The sequence below is a fragment of the Rattus norvegicus genome, chromosome 13, assembly GCF_036323735.1.
Source record: "Rattus norvegicus strain BN/NHsdMcwi chromosome 13, GRCr8, whole genome shotgun sequence".
NCBI lineage: Eukaryota > Metazoa > Chordata > Mammalia > Rodentia > Muridae > Rattus > Rattus norvegicus.
The window spans coordinates 90,687,016-90,713,380 of NC_086031.1; the positions used below are offsets into that span (position 1 = coordinate 90,687,016).

Sequence of the window (26,365 nt, forward strand, 5' to 3'; positions counted from 1 at the left end):
GGGAAGCTCACTCCTCATCTCTGTCCAAGTACAGGCAGCACAGCCCAACAGAATTTTAAGCAAAAGGACCATTCACTTAATTTTAAAAGTAAAAACAAAGGAGTGCGTATAAAGTTCAAAAATAAGTAGACCTGAACTTGAGGGTAATAAAGGGGGACCGTGAGCAGCTGTACCAGGGCTTCCAGGAGCCAGCAATGGCATCTTCTCTGAGCTTATTTTGCAAACATGTGAGTTGTACACTTATGATTTATGCACGTTTTCCAGTTCTGACGTGAGCTTAACAGATCACTTTACTAACACAACCCTGCTTAAGTAAATCAACATGCCAAACAAATTAAGAAGATGGGCAGGGAGAGACGTATACAGTCCTGAACGCAGCAAAATCAATTTTGGTATAGTATTTAATTTTCTGTTCCTTTAAAAAAATTAATTCATTATTCATTAATGCATTTGCACGCAATTTAAATAGGCAATTCTTACAAGTGTTGGATAAATGAGTATTGTTTTTTTTCACTGATATTATAGTTAAGTTACAAGCAGTTTTGTAAAGCATATTCATAACCAACAAATTAAAATTGGGGAAGTCTTACAGGTAGCATCGGGTGTAAATTGGGACGGTTATTCATCTACTTAGGTGCTTAAGGTGGCCTACAAGGAACACTAAAAGGAGCCTGGGGAGCCGACCAGTGAAGAGAATTGAAGCCAGCGAACTGTAAGGACAGGAGAGAGGATGGCAGTGTACGGTTACGCTAAAGGACCCCGGAAGCCTGCATGCAACTGCTGTGCTCATAGTTAGAGAAAGACATTTCAGCTGCAATCAGGGATAAGGACAAATGTTACCGGCATCTCCTTACAGGTTTCACTCATCTCAAGCCTATTTAAAATCTAGCTGTCAGCTACTTCATGTTTTTCAAAGATTTGGGTCTATCAGAGTGATTTTACAGCCAACACCAAACAAAAGAGTTATAGCCTTTAGCTAGATCAATGACATTTTTTGCAATACCTCACATATAGAATTCTTCTGTCTTGTGACCTAATGGACCGGTGCAGTATCCATAGCGAAGTGACCATCAGTGCTATGAGGCACTTTTGTCTGATGAAGATATGAGTCAAGCCCCAATTTGTTTTTTTGTTTTTCTTCAGCTTCATAAGCAGGCCCTTCCTAAATACCACAGAAAATAAATAAGAGAGACATTTGCTCTCATTATAGAATTGTCATGTATGTTATACATTTTTAATGCTCTTGACACTACCTTTAAGAAGAATCTTAGAGCCAAACAACACATTCAATTCCCCTTCCCCAGTAGGCAGCAGCTTGTCCATGTAATTGAGGTCACATGGATCTTTCTTGTATGTGCCTTGGTCTGGGGCTTGGGACAAGATCTTCAGTAGACACTCATTTGTCCTTCTCCTCTTTCCATTCATCACCCATATGGCTTCAGGTTACTAAGGAAACAGCACTGCAGTCACCACTAATTGCTAGCCATATTCAATTTGTCCTCTACATGCCAGTCCCCAAACCTATAACCTGTGGACGAGTGAACAGTGTTCTGTATTCCTCTGTTCCTCTTATCCTGTGAGTCCGCATTCTGTTACTGGAAACATAATCACAAGGGTATTTCATACTTTGAACCTACGGTGTCCTCCCAGAACAAACTAAACTGTTGAAGTGAACACCAAATCACTTCAAGTCACTTCATTAGACTTTGAAGGACTTCATAGGACTGACTTCACATTGTGTGTGAGCACTCACGCAGGAGTAATGACAGACGGCAGAGACACATATTTCACAAACTATTTCAACACATATTTAACTATATGATATGTCTTCTATTGCCTGTTATCTGGGGCCCAATAAACAAAATATTATATACCATTATATATATGTATATATATACATATATTATATATAGAGAGATGATATGATACAGCTATATGATACATAGAAGTGTATGCTCATATTTTCCTTCCTTTACTTATACCTTTAACTTTATTAATGACCCACACACAGAACCTTCCTTGTAAAAGACACTGCACTTTATCTGAGTGCTTCTTTTCCCACCAATCATCTTCCTGAATCCTGACCTGCAGTATGCTAATAACATAAGGTGGGTATTTGGGAGGCAAAGAGGCCCTATGGGATCTGCTATCCAAATGAGATAGGGGCCATTACATAGAAGCCCAGAGAATAAGCTAGCCTCTTCCACCCTGTGGTGACATAGCCAGCACGCATTACCTATGAAGTGTCGCCAGACACTAAAAGTACAGGAGATGCCGCTCGTGCCTCCTGGAAGCCTAGGAAATGAATCTGTGTTACTCGTAAAGGACCCAGTAAAAATATGTTGTTGTGATAATCTGAAGAGACTGAGGCAGGGGCCTGGCCGGTGATGGATGAATTACACAGGGCGGTTCCTTCATGCTTCTTATGCTGATTGCTTCACCTGCCTCTTTGCCTCTTTTCACACTCGGCTCTGATCGGTGGCCAGTGTGGGCAAATGTCTCCTTTACATCACTGCCCGCCGTGGTTTCCTTCTCATGTCTCCCAGCAATCCTGACTGGAAGATACTTTGGAGGATCGGATGCAGTTTTCCCCAAAGGCTTTGTGTGTTGGATTCTTGGGGTAGCACATAAGAAAGTGAGGCCTAGAGGGAAGTCTTTGGGTCTGAGAGAGCCTTAAGGGATCAAGGTAGTTCTTGTAGGACCCTTGGCTTAGATCTCAATAAAAGCCGAGGCTGACAATAACAGCTCTCAACCTTCCTGCCTGGCAACTTCACTCTCACACTCATGTCTGCCACCAGGTTGTTCACCAGGAAGTCTGTCGCAGACATGAGCTGATCCCAACACTGTCTTTAACCCGCAGGTTGAGGGCTAAATAAATATCCTTACTTTACAAAGTTAGCCTTTTTTTAAAAAAAGCTATTTCATTATATGACCCAAACCAAGCAAATGACAAGAAACTCAAACAGGTGACATTGGGAACCTAGAGGAGAAATGCCATCGGTGAGTTCAGTTTTGAGACTGTGTCTCAGAGGGTTCCGTGACTTACTGCCATGAGCCTGTCTAGGCCTGGCTCTCCTCCTATAAGCTTGCAAGACTGTGTTGATAAGCAGGGCTTCTGGTACAGGGTTCCTTTTGCAAGCACGGAGCCCCAATGTAAATGCCCTGTATGTGCATTTGAACCTCCCAGTGCCCAGGCGGGGGAAGCGGGTGGATACTTGGCACTCAGTGGCCAGCCAGTCTAACTAATCAGTGAGCTCTAGGGTCAGTAAGAAACCCTGTCTCAAAAGAACAACAACAACAACAATCTCTGGCCTCCTCACACATGCACACACACACACACACACACACACACACACACACACACACACTGTAAAGTCAAGGAATAGCAGCTAACTGTGTGTCCATACAAAAGCACTTCAGTGTGCCTTCCATCGAAGCAAGTATAAATAATTCTAAAATATATACTTCAAGACAAAGGTAAAAGCTACCGAGTACGAGTGTGTAAACGACGGTCTGGAAGAACCTGCACACTTCCTTTGCTCTGAAATAACCTTAAACTGAGTGCAACTGTGCGGGCTGGCTGCCATTATTCCCGTGCCCTTTATGTTTCCAAGCAAAACAAAGTAAAAAGAAGAGGAATTGGAGGACAGAGTCCTGGGGGGACTGGTTATTTGCTGTAACAACAGGCTCCCCGTTCTAATGAGGTCAAGGAGAACATTCTTAGCAGTGTCTTCTCTTTGGGAAACAGGAGTATGGTGAGAAGCCTGATTGGTTTCCTTCCCTTGTGAAAAAAAGAACCCTTCATGACGAACTAACTTCCCCTTCCAATCAAAGGCTGCCTCACCTCCAACTCGTAGTTTTTAGTCTAGAAGTAGAACCACTGCTTAGCATATCTTCCCAGCAAGCACTTTCACTTTGGAGTCTGTCATTAAGAAAAGCCCATTCAGACTGGGTCTAACTAGGGAATTCTTTCCAGACTTCTGAATAGCAATTAATCAACATACCCAGAGGACGGCTAGTTGCAAGCATCTTGAAGTTCCCATCCATACTATGCCTTCCTTCCAACTCCTAGGTTAAGTCACTGTGCTTAAGGACCTGCATTCCTTCCTGCTGCAAGTTTATTATTGCAATTCAACAAGCTCAGCCCCTGACTTCTTCCTCACCTCATGTCTGAACTTTACAAGACTGGCCTTGTGTTTATGCCTGTGCCCAGAGGGCACAGCCGAGCGCTCACAACGGTTCAGTCTGGTCCTTGGTAATCCCCAAAGGAATATTCTCAGAAGAAGTAAGGAAAATCACTATGCTTCAACAATTCAAGCACAAGGCATCAAAACACCCAGCGTCTCATTTCATGTTCAGGCTGAGAATGCTGATTTTGTGATTTTGTTTTGGGTTCGTTTTTTTCCCTTCCTGACGGCTGGGGAGAAAGGGATGAGGCTTTTGTTCTCAACAGGTTAAAGAAGCTGCTAAAATATTCACAAGAATGAATGCAGGGATGATCACAAGAGAGTGGGGACCTTAACTTTGCCCTTGCAGCTTTATGTCTCTAAGGATCTGCATGCTTAGGAGTGACCTAGGGCCGAGCAGGGAGAAAGCAAGGGAAAGGAGGTCTCCCTGGAAGTCCGCTTTTCAGTTTCCTCTTTTTTAGAATAATTGGAAAGACAGACAGGCATCTAAAATCCCCACACTCCATCAGTAGTCTCTTCATTCATCTGGATTATAAACAGAATAATGATCTCCCACACATCAGCTGTGCAGTCAAATAAGTATATTTCAGGCGTCTCTCCTGTGTAATTATAGTTTTTGTTTTCTTTTTAAATGTTATATAATCCTTTGCTTACCAACATCCTTCACTCTTTCATTCTTTAAAGGAAACACTTAAAGTCTTCACTTCATATAAATTCTTCTTCTACTTTGCCCCGCTGTGTCAGGGATGACAACGACTAGGGAAGCAGCTGAAAAAGCCACAAAGGCAGCGGAGACCACGGGATAGCCTCTTGCCACATCCCCTGAGAATCCTAAGACCCCCGTGTTTATTGTAAGGTGTTCTTTGCTCTGGCAGTGGCTGGAGTGAATTGAACTAACTTCACACAAAGCTTTTCTTGACCCCTTGGGTTCCTGTTGCTGTCACCTGCCGACAGTTTTGAGAGAGAAAACCACTTAGAAGTTTTCTCCAGGACCGTGGCAGGTCTGCAGGAGAGTGTGAGGATCACACAACTCTGACAACTCAGGAGGCAGAAAAGAAAGCTGGCTTAGTACAAAGAGTCTGTGCCTCCATGAAAACATCGAGAAGACGACCGACCCATCAGTTCTTTGAAGAGTCGCATGGAAATTAAAGCTATTTTCAGAGGGAAAAGTGTACTCAGACACAGCATTAGGGCAGAGCTGGAATTCCAGGTCACCATGGAAATGCCCTTTCCTGACAAGGCCTGCAAGTGCTTCTTATTAATTATTATTAATTACAAGGCACAGTTACCTATTACCCCTGGCATGAAAGGTGTCATTTAAGAAAAAGAAAGTCAGGCTCTGGTGTGAAGGGTATCCTTTACCCTCTAGTGACACCTGACTGTGTCTCAGAACTCAAGTGACTGTTCACTCTCAGGCTACCCATAGGTCACCAGCACCCGCTAGTCATCCTTCCCCAGGTTACAAATGAGGTCTGTAGAAAACTCCCAAGGGGCCTTACCATTTCGATGAGATCCTCCTGCTTTGCAGAGTCTAGCTGCCCCGGTTGCTGCTTTTCCCACGGCCACTGGAGCCTTCCGAGGCAGAGCGGGTCTCATGTGGTGGTGCAAATGTATCACCACCGATTATATTTCAGCCCCTCAACTGCTGGCCTGGATGCCCTGGCAATCAGCCAGCCCGAGCGTGAAGGGAGAGGGCTGCAGCTCGTGCACCCAGCAGTTCTCACTGAATATGCTCCGAGAACCACGGGCCCCTCATTTAGCATTTTAGCAAACACGGAGGGCTGCCGAGCTCAGTCACATTTCTGTGGCTTTTCCTCTTCAGTTGAGAACAGCCGTGCAGCTTCCTGGAGTGAAATTACGGGCACAGGCTTGCACTGACCCAGGAGATGGAAGATGCAGGCACTCAGTGTGTAGATGGCCACACGCCACCAACCTGAGCAAAAAAAACAAAAAAACAAAAACAAAAACAAAAAACAAAAAACAAAAAAAAACCCACGACTGCTGCCTAACTGGAGAAAAGGAGTAGCCTACCTAGATAGAGAGCAGAGGAACCGGCTGCAGAGCATTCCTGTGGCTACAGCCTCTGGAGTTTATGCAAAAACCAGACTAATTCATTCTGTGAGGCTGCCGGATCTGGACAGGTGGGAAGAAAAGTTCTCCATGGGGACCGCCTATCTTCCAGAATAAATTTGAACTTCTTGAAACGTGAGGCTTTCTTTCCTAAAAGGCATTCCTCTAGCCTACCGTATCATAACAAGCTAATGGGCTCTTTCTTTTTCCTATGTGTCGACTGTGTTTTATCGCTTCTACACTATACTACTACTACTACTAAGGGTTCAATCACTACGCGATGACAGCTCCCCACCCAAAGTTCAGCTCACGAGTAGCGGTATGTGTAAGTAAAAACGCAGGGCTGATGCTCGAATCACTCGCCTGCCTCCCCCTCTTGTAAGTTCTAGCAGGGCGGCTAACCACGTTCATCGGTCCCGGCACAGAATCCAGGTCATTATAACTATTTACTCGAGGAATACTCAGCCTACACTGAATTCCTTCGCTAACTGCTTTCTCACTTTCCAAAGAAGTAATATTTGTCAGTGCATAAGGTGCTTCCTATGCAAGAAGAAGGACCTGAGTTCAAATCCAACACCCACATAAAAAAAAATCCAGACACGGTAACCTGTATATATATATACCAGAAGTGAGAAGTAGAGTCAGGGGGAACTCAGGAGCCAGCTGGTCACACAGTCTAGCCGTGTGTCAAACACACAGAGTAAAGAAGTGGTTGAGGAAGCAAAGTCTGACTTCTACATGCACCTGCATGAGTGAGTTCACCTACAACCACACATACACCACACGGGTGCACAAAGGTAGTAGACAGGGTTCTAGTTAGAGCTCGAAAGAGCAGGCGAAAGTTCCAGCACACTTAAGCTCTTGTCTCAGAACTGATGAAGCTAAGGACTGAAATTCATGCAAGGAAGCTGAGCTGGTAGAAGACTGTGGCATTTATCAGCCTGGATAGCATTTAGACATAGCTAACTCAATACTCCGGGACAATCCCTCAGATCTCTGCTCCTTGTGGGGCAGCCATTCATTCAGAACAGAGAAGCTGGCCGGGAGAGCAAATATGGTACCCAGAGAAGATACTGTCTGGACAAGATGAAGCTTGGTGATTGTATTCTAGACACATCCTGGGTGCTCATAACACCTGCAAAGTGTCGCTCTGAAGTTCTAGAAAGTCAGGTACTTATTCCCAAGCTGGGATGACCCACAGTGCCTACTTTGGGATATAGCTTAATCCCCTCTTTGAGGACACATGGGCACACGGCCTCGACTCTTCCTTATTTGCCCTTTCCCACTAACCTTTGTTCTTTCAAACAACGGAACATACCATTAGGGAAACACTGTCTTTTCTTCCCTTGGTTAGTCAAGGGCAGCAATATTCTTTCCATCTTCAGGAAGATGCCGCTGATAGCTTCAATCATGACAACCTCTCCCACCAATGTGAGAAGCGCAGGTCTACCGATCATACATTTAATCACACGTTAGGTTTGTTGTGCTGGAGCGGCCTCCTACGTGCTTATCACGTATGCTATCCTGCACCCTGGACTCTGTTTAAAATTCTCAAAGTTAATCCTTCCCGGTAATTAACACGCGTCACAATTATTCTCCGTGCTGTTTAGGATTCTACACAAAGGCATTCCTCGAAACTTCTCCTATCACACCCCTACCCGTTCCTTATATTTAGTTGCAAAGAACTCTTCACAGCCCCCTTGAAATACCGCGCTCAATTTTGCAACCTGGCTTTGCTACCTGGTGTGGCAGGACCTTACCCAATGAATAAAGATTTCAGGGGACCAATCACTGAGTGAGGAGTAGGTGGGACTTCCGGGTCAGAGAGGGGAAGAGAAGAGGCAGGAAAAGGTGACTAGGATTTGGGTACGGGAGCTTGGAGGACAACGTGAAACAAACAAGAGGCCCTCAGTTTAGAGGATGGATCCACCAGGTTCGCCATTGGAGGATTTAACTTAGAACGGCTTACAAATTAGGATGCTAGTTTCTGCGCCCAGCGATTGTGTTACCTGTTGATTCTAAACTAAGTTTGTGTGGTGTTTTCCTTCATATGGTGACTCTGCTAAGTTCCAGAGAGAAAGGTTTGGCAGCAGAGAGTGGGTTTGTGAAAAGGGCACCCCAGCTAGCCGTGTGAATTTGGATGTGTGGGGCTGGTGTGGCAGAGACCTGCCAAGGGAACTTAGCGAGTTGGGTGGAGAGATTTCAGAGCTCTGGGTCCAAGAGTCTCCATGAGATGAGAACAGGCAAAGCATGGCTTGCTTGGCAACAACCTGCTGCTCTCCACCAGAGGTGGTTTTGAACAATTGTTCACAAAGACATTAATACTCAATCTGCACAGTCTTTGCCATCTCCCTTCCCCCTCCCCAGGGACCAAATGACAGACTGAAGACAGAACTGCATTAATTCTCAGTGTGTGCTGTCCCTATGGCTTTGTCAGAGCCTCACACAAACATGAATTGATTTAGAATCAGTGCTCTGCATGCATAACTAAGAAATGTTCATACAGTGTATTGGCACTTTTTTTTTCCTAAGAAAGAGGTTTTTTCCCCCCAGTAAGACATGATGGAAAAGGATTTCCATGTAATCATTTGCTTTTTATTAAAAAAAGAGAAATAGGATTTTTACTGATTTTTTTTTTTAAAGATGTGTTCTTTAAAAGTTTTAGGCTTCTTGCACATGATTTGGTTAGATCATGTTGAGTCATTTCACTATCTGAGCCCCAGACATTAACAGTAAGAAAAAATTTAAATGTTTGCAGAGAGAAGTAGGAAAAAAAATGTGAACTTTTCTATAAATCGGAAGTTTGTATGTTTTCATTAAAATGAATGTGGATACCCAAGAGGCCAGTCTTTTCCCTGCAGCCCTGAGACCACACTGTTCCACACATTTTAACAGGTGGACCATCCACTTGCAATAATGAAGTGCTTGAGATAAACAGTGTTAAAGGGAAGGCTGCTGGGAATGTCAAGGGTGCGAGGAATGGACATCCTACACAGGGTACCGTGGTCTGCTTTTCTCCTCAACACTCCACTTGGAGGGTATTCAGAGGAGGTGGGACCTTTGGGAGGTGACAAGGTCAAGTGCCTTTATAAAAGAGATCCAAGGGAGTCTGCTTGCTCCTCTGGCCATGAGCACTCGAACTTCTTAAAAGGTGAGAAGGTGCCTCTAAGAAGTAAAGACCAAGTTTTCCCGTAGAAGCCTAAGCTGCCAGGCCATCATCTTGAACTGCCAAGCTTCCAGCACTGTGAGCAATTCCTGCCCATGGCTTGTGATTCACTTAATTGGCGGCACCTGGCATCCGAACGAAGACAAAACGTGTATTAGTAGCATCTATTTCACTTAGTGTTTCCTTATGGTCACGTTCTTTCTTTATAATGAGAACTTTATGATACCTTTAATAGGTATTTAAAGTGTATTTGAGTAGTTTTGCAAGAAAATTATTACCCCCCTCTATGCAATACTCATAATCTACCAATTCAATATCTTAGAGTATTCAATATGTATTGGGGAAAAATATACTGCATACTGTAACACACAGTCTCAACTTTAGACTCTTCTATGGCTATGGTGACACTCACTCAAACCAGAGCTCTCCCATGGACAAGAGTGTAGAGGAAGTGAAGAACAGAAACTTCCTGTTATTCCCAACCAACAACCTAACATCCATGCCCTCTGCTCCCCAGAAGAGACCAGAGAGAGGCTGGACTGTCTCTCTTTCCTGGCTGGCCTCTCGTCTCAAGTTTCAATCCCCAATCCCATCATCCCGTCTTGCCCCAGTGTTGTTCTATGGCATTGGATATATTTAGACTCATGCATTTCTTCCCATTTCCAGCAATAGAGACACCCCAAGGTGTCTGGCTAGAGAGCCTTCATGTGACTAGAGTTATCTCACAGGAAGGACAGTGCCTTCAAATGGACTCTCAAGTCAGATGAGTCTAGGAATCATAGAACATGGAGAGGCATGGAGCACCGAGGGGTGCCTCTCAGTTCTAGTACTATTTCTAAGGTTTCTTTTTCAATGGATCTGATAGGTGTTGACAGAGACCAAATAGGTCACAGCTGGGGGAAGAAAGAGGAGAAGGAGGAAGAGGAGGAGGAGGAGGAAGAAGAAGAGGAGGAGGAGGAAGAGGAGGAAGAAGAGGAGGAAGAATCACTTCCTAAAACCACCAGACGGTTGCCAGCATTCCCATGTATAAACAGAGTGATGTGGTTTATATTACAGCATTTCAGGAAAATATTCACATTAGCATGAATTAGTTTATCATTTCTGAGATACAAAATTAAACAGGATGGCTTCTGATCCAAGCACAGTAGCGAAGAAGCTAAGGCAGCAGTGCAAACAGCTGGCAAGGCAGTTGCAGTCATGTGTCACCGTGCTGTGGGTACTGAGTCCTCCAGAAAACAAGGAGTCTCGTGTTCAGAGAACAATGTGCATTACACATGGACAGTCTCTGAGGCCACCCTAGTCCCAGCAGTCACTTTTCAGTTGCACCCAGAACCAATCTACTCTGTACCTGGCCCTTTCCTCCACAAGAGGGAGCTGCAACATGTAAGGGTCTCATGTCCAGTAACAGACTGCTTTTTACTACCAGTGGCAACCCTGGCATGAATGCCTACAGTCAAAACAGCAACAACAGTGATGCATCTGTGGATGAAGACACACTTCAGAGCTAGGTGTGATGCCACATGTTTGCAATCCCAGCACTTGGGAGGCAGGAGCAGTAAGATCAAGAGTTCGATACCAGCCTTGGCTGCATAGTAAGTTTGAGGCTAGCCCGGGCTCCATGAGGCCTTAGCTCAGACAAAACATAAAGCTTCATTAATTGTCCTCCGACCGATACGCTCACGGGTGCAAAAAGTGTGACTACTGTTAATCCTCTTCTATCTACTTTTACACCAGAATGCACAAATCACTTGAAAGATTTTATTTAAATAATAATCCAGATACACTTTATGCTTGATTTTCTTAAACTAATGACTGTAATCCTATGGAATTCGTTGGACTGGATTGTTTTTTCTTTAACATGGATTAAAAGCAGACTGTAACTTATCTTCCATTCCCTGATTCCTTGGGCATAAATGATTAATCCGAGTACACAAAGCCTTCCACGGCACACTCTGAGGACCTTCAGTGATGGTGAATGAGCAGTTTAATGAGGCTCATTGACCTTTGGTCAAAGTCACGTTGGTATCTGTCCCTTGCTTCAGCTCTTTCATTGCATTCTAAGCAGCAGCCAAGTCCTGCTTGTGATTTGCCTCAGAAGAACTCGACACGTGCTCATTTAGAAAGCAAACAAACAAACAAAAAACCCAAAACACATACACACACAAAGATTATCTCTTAATTTGCAGGCGATGCAGTGAGCGCTCACGTAGAATTCCAAATGGCACCAATCAGACCATAGTGGTTGTCCCCATGTGGAGCTTGGTCCTCAGATCAGTAGATGAGCTCATATCCGGTGGCAGTTCCTTATAACTTTATGTCATGTGTTCACATCAATGCCACCACTACATCCACAGGGCAGAAAAGTCACAGCATAAGAGGTGCGGGGGCTGCCCTTAGAAGGTCCCCGAGCTCCAGCTCTGTTCAGTTCTCCCTTTCCAGGCTAGTGCAAGGACAAGGTGCATGTGTGTGGTCAGGAGACAGGCGCCCTCAGAGTACCGTGTTCTGAGGTAGAACTCTCGTAGTCTAGGAATACTAAATATGCACTGGCCTCCCAGGCCTCCTAGCATTCAAAGGAATGCATTTATCGGCTGGAGATGGGACCGGGCATACTTTATTTAAGGCTGTATAAACCTGAATATTAAATTTCATATATTCAGACATGAAATTTTGTCACAGCCCCACCCTTGTTGCTCTCTTTTCTCCTTACCTACTGGTTCATCAAAAGGGCATCTTGGTTTTGTTCAACAAGTCAGTGACTCCAAGCTGGGTCTCTGCAGGGGTGAGAATTACACATGGACCTCCAGGCAAGGCTTGATGATGAGTGGCTGTGCGCGGCTAGCCATCTAAACTCAAGTATAAATTAACTGTGATTAAATACAATTTAAAACTCAGTCCCTTAAGTCATGTGGACTGGATCTCGAGGTTATAGTTGATCCCAGGGATGGGAGCTGTGCTGGACAACGCTCTTTCAGAACTCTAACATCGCTTCAGGATGGTCTTCTGCAGGACTTTAAGACTGTGTAGAGTCTGAGAGGGTGGAAACATCTTCACAGCGTGTGCACAGGCCAGCAGGTGGGCTTGCACGTGAGACTCAGAGCCTACAGCATACTGATGGCCTAAGTGAGAGCATTTGTTTGATGATGCCCTAGGAAACTGGCCACCTGCAGGATGGGTGTGTTACTTGGCTTCTGCTCTGTTGGCAACATGGTAGAACATGTTTCCAACATTTAAAAATGAGGACCGTGGGGCTGGCGAGGTGGCTTGATAGGCAAAGGCACTTTCCACCAAGCCTTACCTGAGTTTCGTCCTTGGATCCCACCTAGGGAGGGTGAGAACCAACTCCTACAAGCTGTCTTCGGATTGCCACATGTCATAACACACACACACACACACACACACACACACACACACACACACACACACACACAGAGAGACACACACACACAGACACACACACACTACATATTTATCCACACCTAATCACATATATACCACATATTACACATACTACACAGGTATGCATACACATACATATACTACATTGATATATGCTCAACTACACACTATACACCACACCCTCATACATACACTCAATATACACATCACACACAGTGACACATGCACACACACACATACATATACCCCTCAGATCTGATGGGCTGAAAAGGGGGGTCTGCTTATACATAAAAAACCCACTCTTGCATAAGATTTTGAGTTATATTTGTGGGCATAATTTAAGGTATTTGTTTAAGCTGCACAAATCTAATGCCAAGGAAAGCAAGGAGGTAACTGCAACTTTTTGTGGATGTATAGATCCCACTGAATCATAGGCTTTAAAATTATGCACTTTTAGTCAGACAGTGGTGGTTCCTGCCTTTAATCCCAGCACTTGGGAAGAAGAGGCAAGTAGATCTCTGAGTTTGAGGGTAGCCTGGTCTGCAAAGTGAGTTCCAGGACATCAAGGCAGCCAAAGATAAACAGAGAAACCCTTTCTCAAAAAAAAAAAAAGCAAAAAATAAATAAATACATAAATACACAAATGCATAAAATAAAAAAAAACAAAAAACAAAAGCAAAAACAAAAAGCAAACAGCTCCCCCAAAAGCACTTTTAAAATTATGTTCATCTCACTTCAATAATAATTCCGCCTTTACTCTCAGGACACAGCTAGAACCTGGTCGCTTCATTTCTTTATCTTGCTGTACAAGACATAGCTAAGCAGCATCGATTGTTTTCTTTTTTCTTTTCTTCCCTTCCCTTCCCTTCCCTTCCCTTCCCTTCCCTTCCCTTCCCTTCCCTTCCCTTCCCTTCCCTTCCCTTCCCTTCCCTTCCCTTCCCTTTCCTTTTCTGAGGTGACTACAATACACTCCTGGTTACCCTCTTTCTTCTTCCTTCTGATGAACTCTCAGCACGGGGACCACTTGGCTCAGGCAGTGGAATCTTCAGTTTCTCATCCTTCTTAATGGTAAGAGCTAAAGTTTTAAGGACAGTCCCAAGTCCGCCCATGATGTGGGATCCAGTTTCCTGGAGCCACCCGGGTGCTTCTCCTTGTCCAATTTTATTCTTTGATTTGTTTTCTCCAAAGCAGTCCCGTTTTCCTCCTGCAGATCAGAAATGCAGAAACCGCCATCTACCCTGGATGCCTTTCTTCTTGAGAAATCTCTCTGCTAATTCGTGTATCTCTTTCAAGTCTTTGCTCAAATCTCCCCTTGTCAAAGAGTCTTATCTTGACTGACCCATTTTGTACTACAAACTGCCCATGTGTTACATTAATTCTGATTCTCCTTTAGCTGTTCCAATTTTATTTTTCCTCCACTGTGTGCTTTTTCTTCTAATGCTTTCATCCCCTCCTTAGAGTAACATATTGCTTATGCACCCTTCCTAGAGTGAAAAACTTCATGAATAGGAGTTGTCTCTTTGTTCTAACATATCCCTTATGTTATGTCCCTAACATATCCTAGGTGACCACAACAGTACCTGATGTCAATACAAGATATTTTGTGATATTTACTGAGTTGAGCTTCAAAATACAAAAGCCCACCTTAAAGATATTAACCCAGCTAATAGTAGTAATTTTAAGGAAATTAGGAATCACATGAGACTATGGAAGTGTTCAAAGGAGATTCATTTAGGAGAAAGGAACCCTGAGACGTACATTTAGTGGAATAAAATTTAACCTCTAAGAACAGAACAGTATCCTGGTGGATAGTGCATGGGCCCTACCAGATGTAAGGTTCAGAGTTCTAGTAACAGAGAGAGAGAGAGAGAGAGAGAGAGAGAGAGAGAGAGAGAGAGAGAGAGAGAGAGAGAGAGAGAGAGAGATCTGTCATTAAGGAAATTGTGAGTGAACCCTGAGGATAATAGGCTAAATGAAGGACTTCAGACACAGAGAGACAAATGCCCCATGGTCCCACGTATTTATGGACCCGGAAGGAGTCAAACTCATGAAAGCAAGATCAGCAGTCATTTTCAGAAGGTTGGGAATAATGGGAAGGGCACAAGTAGGAGGGAGCTAAAAGACAAAGGACATACACGTTCAGTTAGGAGAGAGAGCCTTAGGGATCTATTGCACAGCTCAGTCACTACTAACTCATAGACTGCAATAATGAAGAAAGAATATAAAAATAAAATAAAAAATAATAATATACTTATAAAATAAGCATATGGATATTAATTAAGAAATGTATTTATTTATCTCTTTAGAAGTGAGGAGTCTTGCCATGCTACCTAGGTTGAGCATAAATTCCCAGGCTCAAGCCATCCTCCTGTCCCACCTCTGAGGAAAGAGTAGCTGAGATTCCAAGGTGAACCCCAGGACTCTGGTGATGGGTTTATTCTATCCATCCTTTTAATTTACTCATTTAACAATAGAAGCAGGTATCAAAGTACTATGCTGTATTCCATCAGTATGTGCAACTATCATTTTTAAACTAAAACTAAGATTTTAAAAATAAATATTTTAACTCCTGAAACGTTCTTTGTTCTTCTAAGACAAATAAAATAAAACAAAGAACAAAAAGCAAGCTCTTCCTCTTAGACTTCCCATGGAAATCTCCTTTATTGATAACGTGCAGTCGTTTACCAGTTACCACATCCATCTCTTATCACGTAAGGATCTGCAAAGTTGTGGATACAAAAATAAGGTCTTTTGTTCATCATTAAGTCGCCCTCTGAACAGGCAAGCTGCAGCCAAGTCGGCCCTCTCTGAAGTTGCCATGAGTGCCCACCAGGTGGCGTGCGTGCACGGGCGTCGCTGTCTGTCCCAAGCGTCCCAGGAAACCTGCTTGTAAATATCCCACGTAGCAGAGTCCCCAAGCTATTTGAGTCTGTGTGTGAAATGGCCACTGGGACTGAAGTTGAGAATCCCCAAGAAAGCCCCTTTCCACACTTCCCGAGGTCTCCTTCTCAGCAGTACCCCCCATATTTCATAGCACCATGATACATAGGCAGCATTAACTGTGGATTTATTTCAAAACAACAACAACAAAACTGAAACCTTCAGCGTCTGCACTCATTTCCTCCTCTAACATTCCACGGCGAAACACAGGTTGCATTGCCAAGAGTTATAAAATTAGAGAGGAAACGAAAATCTGTTCTTTTCAAAACAAGGTCTTTTAACTTAGCCAAAGAATTTTGAGTTTCAAAACAAGTCGCGTTCCCAAATGGTAGAGTTTTTACTAATTCACTGTTTTACGCACTTGTAGACGGTAACTTAACCAAATTTTGAATACATCCATTTTCAGCTCTGCCAGCAACTGCCAGATAATCCAGCACTGTGCTTAGATGATCTCATCATAGGTTATATAACACGCTCATGACACTCTGGCCTGGACGGTAAATTCTGTCGACTTCCTCACAGCAGAAGTGACAGAGTCTTGTAGAAAATGAAAGTCAAGTAGCATAGAGACGTGGACAATGCCATGTAGTGATTCCCTTTTCCCCCTATTTCTCATCTGCCTTGTCTTATTAATTATTTAAATAGCTTCCTGCCTAAGTGGCTGCTGCTGCTTTCATGCACTCACTTGGAGACCTTTAAATATAATTTTATTTTTATTTTACTAAATGGAATGTCATCATACACAGTGTTCCAGAACAGCCCTCTATAGCCCTAGCATTTTATGTAGAATCATGTGCGCCTCCTGAAGGTCGCTTGGATACCATTAAAAAAACATTGAACATTCCTGCAACATCCACTGTCCTTGAAGGTTTGATACCCACAGTGGTGTTTAATTGGAGGTGCCGTAGTAGACCTCTCAGAGATAGGGTCTTATAGGACCTGTTTGGTTGAGGGGCTGTGCCCTCAGAGGGTGGAGGATCCCGATTCTCCTCTCTGTGCTCCAGCCGTAGGAACCAAGATTACCCCACACTCTCCAAGAGCAAACCTGTGGGGTTGCCTAATCTTGAGCTTTGACACACACACCCCCAACTGAAATTAAAGCCTAGCTCGCTGTGCTTTTAAAGGGGTGCGCATCAGGCTTTTTACTCTAGTGGCAGAAACCAGGCTGACCAGAACAAGAATAATACAGGCATGCTTCCCTGTCAGCAACCGTGTCGATGTTATTTATAACGTAGCCACAATGAGAGATTAACAACCCCTAGTAGTATGATTCACAACCACTGGAAATAAAATGCAAAAAGTTACAACAGCACACCATCCATGAAAGTTTTTTAAACTCGGGAGTCCTTTATTTGTGGATTTTGCCACTTAATATTTTGTTACGAATGTTGTTTGCAGTTCACAAAAACTACTGAGTGAGAAACCCCAGGTAAGGGGAGACCATAAAACTTCTGTTATGCTACCGTGTACCTGCCTCTGAAGGCTTGTGCATTTTAGTTCAGTCTCACAAGAACCCTGTAAGGCAGTGCTACTCACCCCTTTTCATGGATAGGAGAGCTGGCATATCAATAATATCCTCAAAGGTCACAGAGCTAGTGAGAGCCAGGCAACCAGTTCGATGCTTTCAAGCCTCAGACTACACTAATTTCGACATGTCCGATCGGCAGCTGAGGACAGCTAAGTACATGGTCCAGTACAAAACCATATGCTCGCTTAAATATTATGAGATTAATAGTATTATCATTATTATTATTATTTTGCAATTTGGTTTGGTGAATTGATTTTAAGGTTCTCAAATGTGAACCTTATACATGACAATGTCAAAAGTTTGAGCATACCTGAATATAAATTGCTTTAAAATCTTCTTAGAAATTGATAGTTGGAGTTTTTAAAAGGTGTGTGTATGTTTAATAGTGGTAGTAGTAGTAGTAGTAGTAGTAGTAGTAGTAGTAGTAGTAGTGGTGGTAATTTTGGCTAACTACTCTGTGCTCCCAGAGGGTCAAGTTTACAGTCAACCACCAGAGCCCTCTGGATTCTCCAATAAAACACACCCCCCCACACACACACCAATTAATTTTAAAATACCTTGGCTAGCTCAAAGGTTGGGCACTTCTAATCCTTCCTGCAGCTAGCAAACACTCCCCTCTGGTATCTGGGAGACCCCTTCCAGAGTGATATGGATCAGATATGACAGGGGGGAAGACTCCCTGAGGATCTTGACTACTGGAAAGAAAAAAAATCTATCAAGCAGGACAAATAACTTGATCTGCTGATTCCTCAGCATGGGAACAGCCCAGGAAACTGGCTTAGACATAAAAATGTCTCTAGCCAAAGTTTGAGCTAATTAGACAATAAACCATGTTGGTTATGAACTCCTTAAGATTCTTCGTGCCCTCCTACATATGGCATAAATGAAGATTTATTACAATTGGCTATTGATGAAATTAATTCATAAAAGGGTAGCTGCCTTTCACCTGTTCAAAGAAGGGACAAAATTCATCCTTAACTGATCTGAGCACCTTCCACAATCCATACTAATACCTTAATGGTACTAAAACTTTGGTTATGAGATTCATATATTACAGAATGTAGAGCTTTGGCAAGATTCATCCTCAGAGGTGCTGAACTGACCTGCTGTTCCAGCCCCCTGCTTTCTGATGCTGTCCAGAGACTCGCTTCCAGAACAGCTTCAGGGATCGCTGCAATTCCCAATAGATTCAGTTCACCCAGCCTTTCAGACAGATCCAGTCAAAACTTCAGTCATGTCCTGAGCATTCTCAGCATACAGAAACTGAGTCAAAGATGCTTAAGCCAACCTTCTCAAGTCCAACCAAGTTTTCTACCCCTGCCCACTCCTTTGAAGAGTTTCTCATGGCTCCTATGGAGACGCCGTCATTCAGCTCCCTTGGATTAGGGTGTCTGGTTATGGTTATTTTGTAAGTTGTAGGTAGGTTGTCATTTTAAGAGATAATTTGGAAATGCTCATAATTTTGAACAGGGATTAAATAGGATGGATTACTAATTTTATTCTTAAACAAAACATTGTATAGCCATAATCTTACATCAATAAAAATCTTTGTAATTGATATGTAGCCAACCTGGGATTCACACTGTTCATCTCCTTAAACTCCATAGCCCAGAGTGTCAGGGAGAGAAAGGAGGGAGGGAGAGGAAGGGAAAGAGGGAGAGGGAGAAGGAGAGAGGGAGAGAGGGAGAGAGGGAGAGAAGAGGGAGAGAGAGGGAAAGAAGGAGAGAGGGAGAGAGAGGGAAGGAGGGAGAGAGGGAAAGGGAAGGAGGGAGAGAGGGAGAGAAGAAAAGAGGGAAAGAGAGAAAAAGAAGAAGAGAGGGAGAGAGAGGGAAAGAAAAAGAGAGGGAGAGAGGGAGAGAGAGAGAAAGAAGAGAGGGAGAGAGGGAGAGAGAGAGAGAGAGAGAGAGAGAGAGAGAGAGAGAGAGAGAGAGAGATATCCCTTCCCTTCTTCAATTGCTTTGAAATCCTGTTCCCGTCCTCTGTGGACTTCTCAGCTCCTGTCCTTACCCTACAAATCTCCTTGTTTCAGTTTGTGACATTTTTCTGTTGCAGAATACAAGTAATTATTTCAGGTAAAAAAAAAATCAATGATCATTTTCTAGGTTTTTTCTTCCCTCTTTCAATCATCCATGGAAGAGGAGAGGACCCCATCTTCTCTCAGGAACTCTCCTGAGGACCCCAACCTCTCTCAGCTGCCTACAAGAGAGTAAAGAGTGAATGGCACGAAGGCCAACCATGTACCCCATTAATATGTCTGACTTCCATGAGTCTATGTTAGGCTAAACATACACACAGCCAAATAAAAATTTGAAATTAAAACAAAGTAAGAGTGAAATGTCTTGCTTTCCTGGCTCACAATCTCCATTTTCTCCAATACATAACATCCTGAACGTATGGCTTTCAGGTACAGAGTCCATGGAAGGACAGAATGAATGCCTCATGCATCCTCTAAAACAGAGGTCTGGCTACTTTTTAAACACAACTTTGGGTTCATCTAGGCCTTAAAGACTGTTTTAAGAGCAAAGTAATAGTAAAGAAGAAATCTTTCCTTCTGTGTTCTTAATCTCAAGTCCCTTAAGATTATGAAGAAGAGAAAGGAAGAAGAAAGGAGCCAGAAGGAACATAGAGAAGAAAACTCAAGTATATGCACAAGCACCGGTCTAAACTAGCACGCCAGCATCTGGTAGAGCAAAGATGTGTCATGAGGACCCCCAAAGGACATCTCAATTAGCAATACATGTCACGCTGTCAGATTCCCCAAGCTGAGATTTAAAGACTTTTTATCATTCTTCTGCATTAAAAATAACTAGAGAAACTTAAGTGCATAGAAATAGAACTAAGTAGACAAAAGAAACTGGAATCTGGGCTCTCTCTCTCTCTCTCTCTCTCTCTCTCTCTCTCTCTCTCTCTCTGACTCAATACCAATTTGCAATAAGTCTTTGAGTCAAATGCAGCTTCTCAGTCTTGCTCCATTCTCTTTTTTGGAGTGACAGGATGGAGACAAGCGAGATGGGACACAGTAAGCACAGGGAATGTAATGGTGCACCCATGAGACGCAGGCTAATTAAAGCACTAGTGATATGAGAAAAGGAACTCCATTGAGTTTCTAGTCTTCCTAAACACAAGAATAGGTGTGTTCTATGATGCGCATGAGTTTATGGAAACATGCGTATCATAGACCCCTCCCCGCCGTAAAATAGAATTATCTTGTAGCAAATAGGCTTCGGATGAGATGCCAAGAACCACAGGTGAGCTGTGGGCACCGAGGTACTGGCAAGAACTTTGTCCTTCCTGGTAACAACAAGGGAAGAAAACTCAGCAGGTTTGGCTGTTAAGAGGATTTACTAGACTAATACGAGTTCGTATTGGATCAAAGTGTTGATATCATCTCTTCTAATGGTAAGAAGTTTGAATGAAGAAATTACAGAAACTAACGCATTCCTGTTAAGTTGTAGTTTTTAGTTTTAGTTTTCTTTTTAAAATAAGGCTCAGCTACCAGAGAATGTTCTATTTCTCAAGAGTCATTCTGTAGAATTACTGTAAATCTATTGCGTTTCTGATACAAGTAAATCCAGCACCAAATGGCCCGTTAAACTGTGTAATAATAGCTTTATCACTTAGGCATGATGGAACGAATTCCAAAGAGACACTTCTCTGAATGGGGACCTTCAAGGGAAGAAGAGAGGGGCCCACGTCACCTTCAAGGCCACTAGCCATGTCTACAAGGACTCCTATGGGTCTCCAAGGTAAGTGTACCCAGGCACAGAAGTTACTCTTATGTCTAACTCTGTGCTTCATCTATGCTCAATGCTCAGCCAATAACTTTAGGACCAAGATCCAAGCCACACTTTCTCCTCACCACTAATCTGAATTTTATCAGTTTTCAAGTCTCTCCCATGCCATTCCTCAAGGAAGTTCCTCACATGAAATCCGTCTAATTAAAAACAGGGTAACAGTCTGGTGTCTCCGCCTTCATTTCCACCTGTCTCTTCTCTGTTGGGCAAAGTGCTGCTTCTGTATATAGGCATGTTAATCACATAATAAGCTCTCACACGGGAGTAGGAACAACGAACCTACCATTCTCCTTCAAAGATCAAGACACAAAGGTTACAGACACTTCAGTTCCAGATCTCCAAAGGGCACTTGAATTCTCCAGTCATCATCCTAACATACAGCCAGTCACCTTGGATTCCAGGAGCAGCAGAGCCAGACAAGGGCACTTAGCCACTATCTGAGGTTGTACTTTAAAGCAGGATGGAGCACTCTCTGAGAATCAGCTTGTCCCCTCAAGCAATAAGTTCTTATGAGACCATCTTTCAGGACCAGAGATGAGCCAAGGATCTTCAGGAATGCATCTTGACAGGGACTTGATTATGATATCTCCTAACCCTATGTCAACCCTATGTCAATTCTTCCCAGACTCATACTGAAGCTCATATCTATACCATGAAGGTGTCCCAGGGGCACTGGACACCTAAAGGCGTTTGCTTCCAGATATCCAAACAAGCACTGATTAAGCCTTCTCTCTCTCTCTCTCTCTCTCTCTCTCTCTCTCTCTCTCTCTCTCTCTCTCTGCTTTTCACCAATACTCTTTAATTCATAGCCCAGAAAGAAAGGAGGGGAGGAGGGAGAGAGGGAGAGAGAGAGAGAGAGAGAGAGAGAGAGAGAGAGAGAGAGGGAGGGAGGGAGAGAGAGAGAGAGAGAGAGAGAGAGAGAGAGAGAGAAGGCAGTAGAGAGGCAGGCAAGCAGGAAGGTAAGCAAAACAAAGCATCCCAAGGAACCAAACAGACAAGATATTTAGAGACAATCAAATTAAAAGTGAGGCTGAGGTTATCCTAAAAAGCACTATCACGTGATTGGCAAGAGGGCAGTTCTATAAAAGATGTTCATCCCTGCACTCTTGGAAGAAACCAGACCTGCTCACACCTTGATCTTGGGCTCCCTGCTTGAAGAATGGATGAGAAGGACAAACTTTTAGACACCCACCCTGTAGAATTTCATTTGGCATAATACGACAACATATATGTAGTCGATGTGGAGGGTCTGCTTAGACAAAGATGGCCCCTACATGAAATGAGGTTTGTCTTCAAGCATCAGAAAGTCTGATGCTAGGTAGAGAAATACAATGGAATCAGATTCCATTTGAATTGTAGTTCAGCCCAACATAAAGAAAGGCCAATCATTTAGGTCACTGTCAAGATAACATCTAATCCTGATATTATATGATCTTTGAAAAAGACATCCTCTTCAATTACACCCAGGGGCAAGATCAACCCTCAAGCGTTCAAAGCACTTCTGTAAATAGACTGTATCTTGGGTGAGACTTCACTTTAAGTATCACAGGATGGCAGAGATCAAGACCAGATCAAACTGGAATTCAGGTTCTTTGTTACCTTTTCTGTCTTTCCTCCACAGTAGAATTGTTCTCCTCCATTGATTGACATGAAAGGCACAGGACTTCCTGGAACACAAAATGACAGCTGTGCACTGTCTAAAGCACCACAGAAGCCTACTGAAATGTATATGAATAAAGCAACAGAAGGAGTAAGTTGGGGAGAAGGAAGGGAACCTTCAGGACCAGACAGCGTAGGAAGGGTATCCTGAGTAAGTTGTTTTGTCAATGTGGTACAAGTTTGAGTTGACTGAGAAGAGAGTACCAACAACATTGTCTGCATAAGATTGGCTTGAAGAGAAGCCTGTGGGGGCATTTTCTTAATTAGTGATTGTTGTGGAGAGCCATCCTCTCCTGGTGGTCCTGGGTCTTAGCAAGGCAGTAAGTAATCAGCGTTCTTCTAGTTTCTGCTTCCGCTTGTTCCTACATGTAGTTCCTGCTCTGACATCTTCTAGTGATGGAGGGTGACATAACAGTTGTAAGCTGAAATAAACCCTTTTCCCTCCAAGTAGCTTTTGGTCATGGTATTTTATCACAGCAGGAAGCCTAACTAAGACAGAAGGGAAGCTATTTCATGGTAATTGTTAAGAAGTGTCTGAACGTAATGCTGATCACACTTTTGTCAGAGAGACAGCAGGGAATGTGTAAGGTTGACAAAGCTGCCTTCCCATGTCCTGTATAATGTCTGGACCTAGCAACATTGCATGGGACCACTTAAAGTAGTAAGTATAGAGGTATAACTTCCTGGTGATTAAGGAGAAGAATGCCACGCCCCAGTCTAACTAGACTACTGAACTGCACCTACTGTAGATGCAGAGGGGAGTAGAATGGTATTCTGGGAGGGAGGAGTACCATATCCAAGAAACCAGGCAGCAGAGGGTGAAAGAGGGTACCCAGGTGACTATCCTTATTAATTAGTGGTTAATAGTCTTGCAAGTTTGACCAATGGGATAAGCCAACACCTGGCCATCAAGTTTGTAACAAGCAAAGAATGGGATTTTATCAAGGGCTGCTCAAATCATACATGAAAAGGGTCCTGGAGGAAAGAGGGTACCATGAATTCAACCATGGAATAGCACAGGTCAGAAGAAGACTCATAGTGTTTGTCTGATGCTGGAGAAGAACATTCAACATTGGAACACAAACTCTCAAGACTTCTAGGAGGGCACAGTCTAGGATGACAGAAATAGGAACAGGAGTGGATATATGTGATAAATGAGAAGCAGTAGATGTTTCCGGAAAATCTTGTAAATTGCATACATTGAAGGCATATTTCCAGGTAAGTCACTTCTTACAGAATACCAAGACCTATTTGTTTTCTGGGGGGAAAATGTTTTAAAAGATCTGTGATAATAATATTTCAACTAATAAAAGTCATCTAATAGTCTGAAACTAAAGGGATAACTGAATAAACTACATTATATTCATGTAGTGGAATACTAGACAGCCTTTCAAGAGAAGCTTTTATGGGACAGTTTTTAACAGCATGGAAATCATTAATGATAACATCTAGTTTAAGGGAGAACAAACAAAGTAAAATACTGAGAATAAGACAAACTCTGCTAAAGTTAATCTCTTAAGACACCATCTTCTAGTGGTGATAAACTATTAGCCAGATTAAATCTACCAGTGTGGGCAGTTGAGAAACTGAACAAAACTGACAGAATTTGTTCTCAGACACAGGACTGTGCACAACACACAGATGAGGCAAGGAGTGCAGTAGGCACACTAAGGAATCCAACTGTCTACTTCCGCTCAACATGGGAGCCTACGGAATGCAGTTATGAGGAGCCCACATAAAGCCACTAGAACCTACTAAAGTTTAGGAAGGTCATATAATATAATCAATAAAACTAACCAAAAACAATAAAACAAACAAACAAACAAACAAAAACAAGCCATAGTCCTATACCCAAGCAAGGAACTTGCAAGTATGTAACTGCAATTAAGATCACGATTTATTAAACTACCAAAGGATGCATGGTTTAGAATAAGTTTAACAATCCCTGTTGGAATATAGATGAAAGAAATTCTAAATAAGTGGAGAAACATTCTATGTTCAAAGATTGAGGGATGGATTCTGTTACAAATTCAGTTCTCTTATACTGGTGGATGATTTAACACAATTGCAATCAAACTTCCAGCAGAATACAAGATGAGCATGATCTGGGACAACCAAGAACCAATGTTTGAGATGAGGAGCATGGGATGCTTACAGAATCTGATTTCAAGGATTGCTAGAAAATGGAAGTAATCAAGAAAGTGTCAGATTGGCATGGGGGTAGTGCATAGATTAATGGAAGAGATAGTGACTCAAGAGACAGATTAATGCAAATCTGGTCAATTAATTTTTGTAATGGTGCTAAGAAAAATGAATAGAGCCTGGATAATGCTTTCCAAAACTCATTACTGGAACTGAGGAACGGCAACCTCAATTTAAAAAAAAAAAAATGAACTTGGGTCTCTATCTCACATCACATTCAATGATTAACAACAACAAAAACAATAATACGTAGATAACAGGCAAGTGTAAAAGCCAATATTCTAAAACTCTGAGAGGAAAACATTGATTAAATTTGAAACACTTGGGGTAGGCAAAAATATGTTTTCAAAAACTTTTTTTTGAGACAAGTTTAGGTTTCTGCCAGTCTCAAACTCATGATCCTCTTGCCTTAACCATCTGAGTTCTGGGATAACAGGCATGTGCTACTAAGCCCATGATGCCAAAAATACATCAGTGAGGGCACAGACACTATTAACCATAAAAAGATCCAATACAGTGGATGTTATCAAAGCAGAAAAGATCTGCTCTACAAAAGACACCATTATGAAAGTGAATGTGCAAACCAGAAAGAGAGAAGATACTTGTATTACATAACTGAAAAAAAGATTGATTTGTTTGTAAACCCAGAAATGGCTTCCTAGAATAAGATAATCTATCAAAATGTGAAAAATACTTGAGTGGATATTTAATAAAAGTTTCCATATAAAGAGACATTCAACACCATTAGTAACTAGGCAAATGTAAATCTAATACAGATGAATTGCAAGTACACATATTAATGAAGGAGTAACACAATAAGTGTTAGCAAGGATGTGGAGAAAATTGATATTTTACATTGGTAGTGAAAGGTTAAATTGATATGATCATTTGAAAAATAGTTTGGAGTTTTTAAAAATTAACTTTAGGGGTTGGGGATTTAGCTCAGTGGTAGAGCGCTTGCCTAGGAAGTGCAAGGCCTTGGGTTCCGTCCCCAGCTCCAGAAAAAAAGAACCAAAAAAAAAAACCTGTGAAAAAAAGGGGTTGGGGATTTAGCTCAGTGGTAGAGCGCTTGCCTAGGAAGCGCAAGGCCCTGGGTTTGGTCCCCAGCTCCAGAAAAAAAGAACCAAAAAAAAATTAACTTTAATAAAATAAGGTTATATTTAGCACATTACCTGACTATCACAGTCCTAAGTTTTGATGTAGGAGGAGTAAAAACTATGACCCTATAGACCTGACTCCTCATAGTAACCAAAACAGTACAATATTACCAAAGAAACACTAGCATTTACTTTCAACAGACAATGGAAACTTCTATCGATGGATGAATAGCAAGGAAAGTGTGGTATATTAACACCAGAATATATTACCTGTTATTACTTATCATCAACAAAAAAGACTGAATTCCATGTGTTTAAAAAAACCA

At 42.6% G+C, this 26,365-nt stretch overlaps 1 protein-coding gene across 2 annotated transcripts in view; it reads right to left on the bottom strand.

Annotated features, from left to right (window-relative positions):
- Pld5 (phospholipase D family, member 5) overlaps positions 1-26,365 on the bottom strand; it is a 338,384-nt gene that overhangs the window by 260,327 nt on the left and 51,692 nt on the right. The window contains exon 1 of one of the 2 annotated variants that reach the window (XM_039090526.2): positions 5,687-13,667. The exons of the other annotated variant lie outside the window; for it this stretch is intronic. Coding sequence (XP_038946454.1) covers positions 5,687-5,689 — 3 coding nt within the window. The 5' untranslated portion in view covers positions 5,690-13,667. Of the gene's footprint in view, positions 1-5,686; positions 13,668-26,365 lie in introns of those variants that run through there. 2 annotated transcript variants of the gene reach the window in all.